Source organism: Orycteropus afer, unplaced genomic scaffold, assembly GCF_000298275.1.
Source record: "Orycteropus afer afer isolate SDZICR_OR568_19922 unplaced genomic scaffold, OryAfe1.0 scaffold00908, whole genome shotgun sequence".
Taxonomy (NCBI): Eukaryota; Metazoa; Chordata; class Mammalia; order Tubulidentata; family Orycteropodidae; genus Orycteropus; species Orycteropus afer.
Window position 1 is genome coordinate 560704 of NW_006922495.1, and position 8400 is coordinate 569103.

Genomic DNA, 8400 nt, shown 5'->3' on the forward strand with positions numbered 1-8400 from the left:
AACAACTTAAAAAAGGATGAAAATAACAGTAAAAGCAGAAAGAAATTACATGGAAAAAATGAAGAAAAAAAAATATATATATTTTTTTTGGTAAGGATTAAATTGATAAACTTTTTGCAGGTTTAGTCAAGAAAATAAGAGAAAAAATGAATTTCCTAGTCAGGAACATGAAAGGAGATGTATACTACAGATCACTATGTGAGAATAAAGATTTTTGCTTTGTTACACCTAACCCCTTATTGTTAGAATGAAACTCCATAGTTTTAGTTATGATGCCATTTTTAAAAAACCTGGCTTCAAGCTTGTGTTATAACTAACTTCTAACTACAGCTATCATTTCTTGCTGCATCCTGCGATCTAAGACAGAGGGATCTATGTCAGCAAAGTCTTCTGGCCCAACTTTAGGACAGGTCACCTAGGCTTTGACAAACACCAACAAATTCTCTTAAAGATTATCTCACTATGGAGAACTCATAGGAAACATTCCTTTCTTAATTACTCATTGCCCTATCTCACTTTTGGAATATTGGTAACTAATCCTGCATGCATGCTGTATATGTTTTTCCTTTAGCACAAGGACCCCTAATTCTAAGCACAGAACAGAGCCGGGAGTTCTGGTCGTGTAGTGCCTAAGGCATTCAACTGCTAACTGGCAAGCCTAGTAGTTCAAACCCACCAGCCACTCATCAGAAGGAAGGTTGAGTAATATACTTCTGCAGTGATACTGCCTCAGAAATCCAAGGAGGCATCTCTATGAGTCAGATTCGACTCTATGGCAGTGAGTTTGGCTTTATACACACACACACACACACACCATATGCATATACACACACACACACACACACACACATATATATACTTTTACTAGGTTGAAAGCAATGTCTTTTTTTTTTTTTTTAATGAATCCTTGAATGTTTTCTTAACTTGATTATTCCTCAGGGTTAAATAAATGGGTTCAAAGTAGATGAAACAGAAGAAATAAACAGTGAAATCACTTTATTAACAGTCACTTCTTCCTTTGCTGTTGGATTCGTGTAGATGAAAATGCATGTGCTGGAAATAATGGAACCCACAATCGTGTGGGAGGAAAAGGTTGGAAAAGCCTTTTTCCTTTGCTGCACAGAGGGGAATCAAAATATTGTCCTGATGATACTACCGTATGACAGAACTACGCAAGTAAGAGTCAGCACAGCACAGATGATAACTGTCTGTTCCATAATCCATGTGTCTTAGCAGGAGATCTTTCACAAGGGGGAATGCATCACAGGAAAAATGATTATGATAGAGTCACAAAATTCTAGATTTAAACCCATGCTCAGGGATGGGATTATTACACATGAATCAGCCATCAAACGACAGACAACGAGAATCTTGCAGACCCTGCTGCTCATGATGGTCACATAATGCAAGGGTTTGCAGATGGCCACATAATGGTCATAGGACATGGCAGCCAGGAGGAAAAACTCTGTTATTCCACAGAAGTCACTAAAAACACTTGGAAAACACAAGTGTTATAGGTAATGATGTCACCTGTTGCTATGTTACACAAGTATCTAGGAATACAAGCAGTGGTGAAAGAGATCTCCAAAAAAGAAAAAAAAAAAACAATTAAGACAAAGTACATAGGTGTTTTCAGGTAAGAATCCACAAAGGTGAGTGTGATTGTCAGGTTCCCAGTTACACTCAATGTGTAGGTGAGAAAGAGAAAAGTCAAAACCTTTAGCTGAGGGTGATCATCAGTGATCCAAGCAGAATGAATGCTGTTACCGTACTGGTTTTCATCACTGACTTCTGGTTTCTGTCCAATCCATGTGTGATAAACACAGAACTTTTCTTATACATTATTTTTAATGCTCAAAAACTTAACATAGACTTTTAGTCTTCATTCCTTTTTTCCCCTAATGTTCCACTTCTATCCACTCATTAGGATTTTCCCATGTGACTAAACTAGATTGTTGGTGAGGTAGAATTTTATGTGTAGCAACAATGTCCCTTGAATATCAAGCATTCTTCACAAACTAAATCACAAAATTTCACCATTGCTTTCCTGTCCTTTCTTGACATTTGGATCTTTTAAAAATACCAATACATAACATATAACTTGGGCTCACTAAACAGACTCTAGAGCAGAAGTTAAGGGATTTATTGTAAAGAAGATTTTGTTGCTTTGCCTTTAGGACAAATATGGTTTACTCCTGTTAGTAACCTAAGTCCTCTTCTCCACCCAAACAATGCAGGTTTTTCCTGTTTATATACATTCTTTTGCTGAACATGTGTGTGGTAGTTCAGTTTGTGTGTCAACTTGGCTGGGCCTGGTGGAGTGGCTGGGCAGCTGGTCGTAGTTATTCCCCATGATGGGGCTGGTGATCAACTCCATGGTGCAATCTACTGTGAGCAGCTGAGTAGCTGCCTTAGGGAATGTGGTTTGCTTCCTGTATATAAGCAGCAGCTTTTGGAATGGTCTCTAGCTTATGGCTCGCTTGGACCCTTCATGTAGCTGTGTTGTTGTTCAGCAGCCTGCAATGCTCTGCCGACCTTGGGACTTACAATGGACTTGAATTAATGGCCTACTGTGTGGCTTGGTAACATCGGGACTGTGACATTTTATTTGTCTACCTGGGGCTTGTTAGCCTCAGCAGCCAGTAGCTGCCTAAGTGAAGACATGCCTCTAGCTTCAGTGGGCTGGGAGCAAAAGGCAGAGCTGAAGCCCAAGGTTGAGGGGCTTTCACCCAGCCCTTAGAGCCTAGCACTTTGAATACGGACTTAAAACCTCCAAACTGTAACAATAAACTCCTGTTCATTAAGGCCATTCCATTTGTGGTATATATTCTTGTCAGAGTGGCACCAGGTAACCAAAACAATCTGTATTATTTTAATTGGTAACAGAATGATGACTGCCTTCACCTTCCAGTCTAATGAATTGCTTCTATCTTTTATTTTTTCCACTTTTGCCTAATAATAAGATATTGAAATCAGAAGTCAAGAATCTTTAGGTTCTCAAATTGTGGTATGTGCACACTATGGAATACTATGCTACATTAAAGAACAGTGAGGGGCATGCAAATCATCTCACAACATGGATGAACTTGCATGACATTATGCTGAGTAAAATAAGTCAATCACAGAAAGATAAATACTGTATGAGCTCATTACTGTAAAAAGACAAAGAAGGGTTTTCTTGGGAAAAGGCACTCACTTTGTAGGTAACAGGGATGGGAAGGAAGGGGAGGGATTAACTTTGGGCTAGTTGGAGCCCACATGCTGACACAGGTAGGGGAGATATATACGGAAAGGATCTGTGACCATCATGATAACATTAGGAAATGGGAGGGCACCAAATTGTGCACATAAGTGATAGATGACAGATGCTAATACCAACCAATGTGTCTGTAATACTGCATTGCCATTAACACCAAACACCAGGCTACAGAAAAACACAAACACCTGAGACAATCAGATGTGGGACAGTGAACAGAAGTATACTCTAGATGAAGGATAGATTCAGCTGAGGCTAATCTTGCACAGACCAGTGATACAAAATACCTGGAATCCTTACAGAAACAACAGAAGACAGAGAGTAATCCGTCACAGACAATGAGACACTATGGGAGAGAGATCCAATAGATCTACCATCTCAGGACCACAATACTGGGGGACAACAGACTCAGTTGGCACAAAAGAATACATAAAAGCCTTGTTCTGCATCCTACATTGGTGATTAGTGACTGGGGTCTTAAAAGCTTTCAAGTGGCCATCTAAGATGCAGCTAATGGTCTCCTAGCGTTGGAAGTGAAGAAGAGAGAGAGAAAAAAAAAAAAAGGACATTTGGAAGCAATTAGCCTAGGACATGATGGCCCAAGGATAGAAGAACTAGATGGTGCCCAGCTACCAATGCTAAACACTCAAGGGAAGATCAAATCTGGAGATCCTGGATAGAGTGAGAATAACAACATGGAACAAAATCCAAAAACTCAATAATGACCAGAATTACTGGTCAGATGAAATCTGGTGAGACCCCCAATACTATGGCCCTGGAATACATTCTGTGCTTGGAATAAAATTTACTACTTGGGGCTGTCTCTCAGCCCAATAGTTAAAAAGATGTGCATGCAGACCACTCAACCCAGGATGACACATCCACATACACTATGGTATTACATCGCTAAGGGCAATAGCCCATGGGGCACCAGAGGACCAACATTCCAACTGAGTAAATGCAGGACAACCAGGAGTATATAAATATGAGGGGCACAGGGGGAAGGTTACTGGGCAGGGAGGGGAAGAAACTGGGTTAGGGTTGGACATGGTAAATGGGGAGTGAAACTAAATGGACATGTAATGTTAAATGTAAAACAAGCTCTTAAAATAAACAAAACAAAACAGAAACCTTAGGTTCTGAGTTTGTGATAAAGGACTGCATGGATTTTTCTTGTGCTGCTTCTGCCATTAATTACACCAGTAAGAACTCAAAGGTTTCCAGTACACAATCAGTATGTCAAGGCTTGAAGTTTTCTGACATCAATGAACATAACAAATTTTCCCTTGTGTATCCAATTTATTTGTTTTACAAGCTGTTTCACTTTATTGCTTAACTTCCTGTGTCCTTGTTGAGGTAAGAGCAGAGTTAGCTGTGACTTTTCACAGTGTTATTGAGATAGCAAAGAGGTGCTGACCAAGGTTCATAATTTTCCTGAAAGATACAATAATTTTATTGACTTTAACCTTTCATTTACCAACTATCAACTATTTACCATATTTTTACTCAAATGATGCAAGCCTTCTACGTTTGCTAGCCAATCACTTCCTCTTCAAACCTATACAAGGTATTTTCGTAGGTGTTAGGCTATTTTTTTTTATAGCAACATGAAAAAAGAAATAGCACAGTGCTTATGAAAATACCTCGTATGAAGAAGGTTCTGTTGACCAACATAAAAGGCAAGTGCATGATATTTGCATAAAAATACAACATATTAAATTGCGATGTAGAACTTTTTTCTTTTTTGTAACGCAACTCTCTTTTACCAAAAGTTTTTCCAAATTTCTCAGGTAACTTGTAGATCATTGCGAAACCTTACTCAACTCTTTAAACCTTAAGTATTTTTCAGTCATCAAAATACATGTATATATATTTTCTCCAAAGTGTTAGTGGTGGTGTTGGATTGACTGGACAATTTATAATGAAGATAATATACGAGTTGACACTAAAGTGCAACTAACTGATTTCTGTTTATTCTCTCTTTCAATCAAAATTTTAAAATGAACAAAGGAATGTGTAATGAGATGGTGCCACTTATTAATAATAATTATTATTTTGTTGTGGAAGGGGGCAGAGCACAGGGGCATGATTAAACAGTAATAAAGATACTTTGATAATTTTAATTTTGGCTGAATGTAAAGCCCAAGTTGTCACTGACATTTCTTGTGTTACATTAAATGCATAATTGTTTGTATACTATGTCCAAACAATGACATTTACCTATTCGAGCAAAATTCATTCTAAAAAGTGGCTTTTCGTATCTTAGATACATAGAAAAAAAAATATACATTATCCTTGAAATCTATTTCATTTTCCTGAGAAAAATATGACCTTGATACTACAAAGGGAATTACAATCAAAGATATACGCTTTATCATACTTACTGTTTTGCTAGTAAATCAGAGTTTCTGCATGTGGAAACTGCTATGTGGAAAGTAAGTTTTATAAAGACCTTGATGTCTTTACATTCACTGGTATGTTCAGCGATGAGTAGAGCTCCCAGCAATTTTCAACTTCAACAAATTTGACAGACTTCCTCACAGTGAACTTAGTGCTATTATCAGTCCGAAATATATTCTCATTATCTCCATCATTGAATAGAATAAATTACTGTAAGAGATGCTTAATGTCAGTAACTCTATCTACTTGGAAGAGACAATATTCTAAAACATTTCTAGAGTGAGAAACAATTTCACAATATCAAGTATAACACTAATTTTTAAAAAAAATTCTGAACAAGCCACGTAAAAAATACAAAAGATCCCTGGTGACCTACAATCAATAGCCTTGAATACATTTAATGAGTAATAAAAATTAGCAGAAATAAAACAAGTAACAGGTTTCAGGGGGACTGTGTCATTGGAGGTAGGAGGACAATATAGCAGTACCAGGCAGATACAAAGAGAACAAGCATAATATTTGAATTACATTTTTATTTAAAAAAAAAATACATCTACTGAAGCATTTGGAATATTTTACATTCTTTATTATATAATTATAATCCTTTATTACAGTAATGCTTTATTATCATTGAACAATTTCAATCAGATAAACAAAATGAAAAATTTATGCAGTTCTATAAGGCTTCTGCTTATATTGAATCCCAGTAGTGTAATGGGTAAGGCATTTGATTGCAAAACAGAAAGTTGGCAGTTCAAACCCACCAGCTCTGTAGGAGGACAATAAGGCAATCTACTTCCATAAAGATTTATAGCCTTGGAAACCCACTGGGGGTCAATGAGAGTTGGAATAGACTTGATGACAGTGAGTTTGGTTTGGTTTGCTGCTTATATTATAGATGTTACCTTTATAAGTTTTTATTTCTTCAGATACACCCACTACACTATAGGTATTATACATAAATGCATACATATTTGCAACTACGTCCTTTAACTGTATGCAAAAAAATGTTTATTTTTATTTAAATATATCTTAATTGATTATATAATATAAATTTCATTCTTTCTAATTTAACTATTAATAAAATTGTTCATCTGATTATATTCTTCATTTAACCACTGTCTGAATTATATTTACAAAGATTTTCATTTTTCATAGCTTTCAACCATTCTATGAATAAAATTTTATACTAATTTTTTTTTGTAAATGTGTGAGAATAAAGAAGTAAAATTTCTAGATCAAAATGTTATTTCTTATTTATAAATTTTGTGTATCATAAAAGATAAGATAGGTTTATCAAAGATTTTCCACTGTAAATAATTCACTAGTGAATCATAATTTTATTTCTAAGTCTACTCAGATTTTGTTCTTGTAAATGTGTTAAGTATGTATTTTGAGAATATAAGTCTTTAAAAATGTCATTGATGATTTTTGGCATATGATTAATGCTTTTATACAATCAAATCTATCAAATTTTAAAGAACATTATTTTCCTTTACTTAGCTGAGAGCAAGAAAAGTCTTTTGATTGAGTCTTTGAAGGCTTTCTTGACTTGATTGTTCCTCAAGGTGTAAATAAATGGATTCAATGTAGGTGAAACAGAAGATATAAGTAATGAAACCATTTTATTAACAGTCACTTCTTCCTTAGCTGTGGGATTCATGTAGATGAAAATGCACGTGCCATAGGTGATGGAAACTACAATCATGTGGGAAGAGCAGGTTGAAAAGGCCTTTTTCCTTTGCTGCACAGAAGGGAAACGAAATATTGTCCTGATGATACTACCGTATGATAGAACGACACAAGTAAGAGTCATATTCAAGGTCAGCACAGCAAAGATGATAACTGTCTGTTCCATAAACCATGTGTCTGAGCAGGAGATTTTCACAAGGGGAAATGCATCACAGCCAAAATGGTCAATCAGGTTAGAGTCACAAAACTCCAAATTTAAACCCAGGCTCAGGGGTGGGATTATTACACATAAGCCAGCCAGCCAGCTAGAGATAATGAGACTCCTGCAGACCCTGCTGCTCATGATGGCCACATAATGCAAGGGTTTGCAGATGGCCACATAACGGTCATAGGACATGGCAGCCAGGAGAAAAAACTCTGTTACTCCACAGAGGTCAAGAAAAAACACTTGGGTAACACAAGCATTATAGGTAATGACCTTGTCACCTGTTGCTATGTTATACAAGTATCTAGGAATACAAGCAGAGATGAATGAGATCTCCAAAAAGGAAAAATTTTTTAAGAAAAAGTACATAGGTGTTTTCAGGTGAGAATCCACAAAGGTGAGTGTGATGATGGTCAGGTTGCCAGTTACACTCAACATGTAGGTGAGAAAGAGAAAGACAAAGATCAGAACCTGCAGCTGAGGGTCATCAGTCAGTCCCAGCAGAATGAATGTGGTTACTGTCCCGTTTCTCATCACCGACTTCCAACTCCTGCCAATCTATGTGTGAAAAGCAGAGGCATTTTCTTATAGATTATTTTAAATACTTAAAAATTCAGCATATTTAGGCTTTTATTCTTCATTACTTTTTTCCCCCTAAAGTTTCACTTCCATCCACTCATTAGGATTTTCCCATGTGACTAAAATAGATTGCACATGAGGCAGAATTTTAAGTGTAGCAATAATGTACTTTGACTCTTGACTCTCAAGAATTCTTCCCTATTTGCAAACTAAATCACAAAATTTCTCCATTGTTTTAGTGTCCTATCTTGACATTTGCCCCTCTTCC

The 8400-nt window shown here is 36.5% G+C and overlaps 1 protein-coding gene across 1 annotated transcript; it reads right to left on the minus strand.

The window, feature by feature from the left end:
• Nucleotides 1-7151: 7151 nt before the first annotated feature.
• LOC103212300 (olfactory receptor 6C2-like) lies at nt 7152-8090 on the minus strand. Its single transcript, XM_007958297.2, has one exon. The coding sequence runs from the start codon at nt 8085-8087 to the stop codon at nt 7152-7154; it is 936 nt and encodes a 311-aa protein (XP_007956488.1). The 5' UTR covers nt 8088-8090.
• Between the last annotated feature and the right edge of the window lie 310 nt (nt 8091-8400).

Excerpts from the sequence above, each read along its gene's own strand:
- LOC103212300 (XM_007958297.2), bottom strand. The coding sequence starts at position 8,087 with ATGAGAAACGGGACAGTAACCACATTCATTCTGCTGGGACTGACTGAT.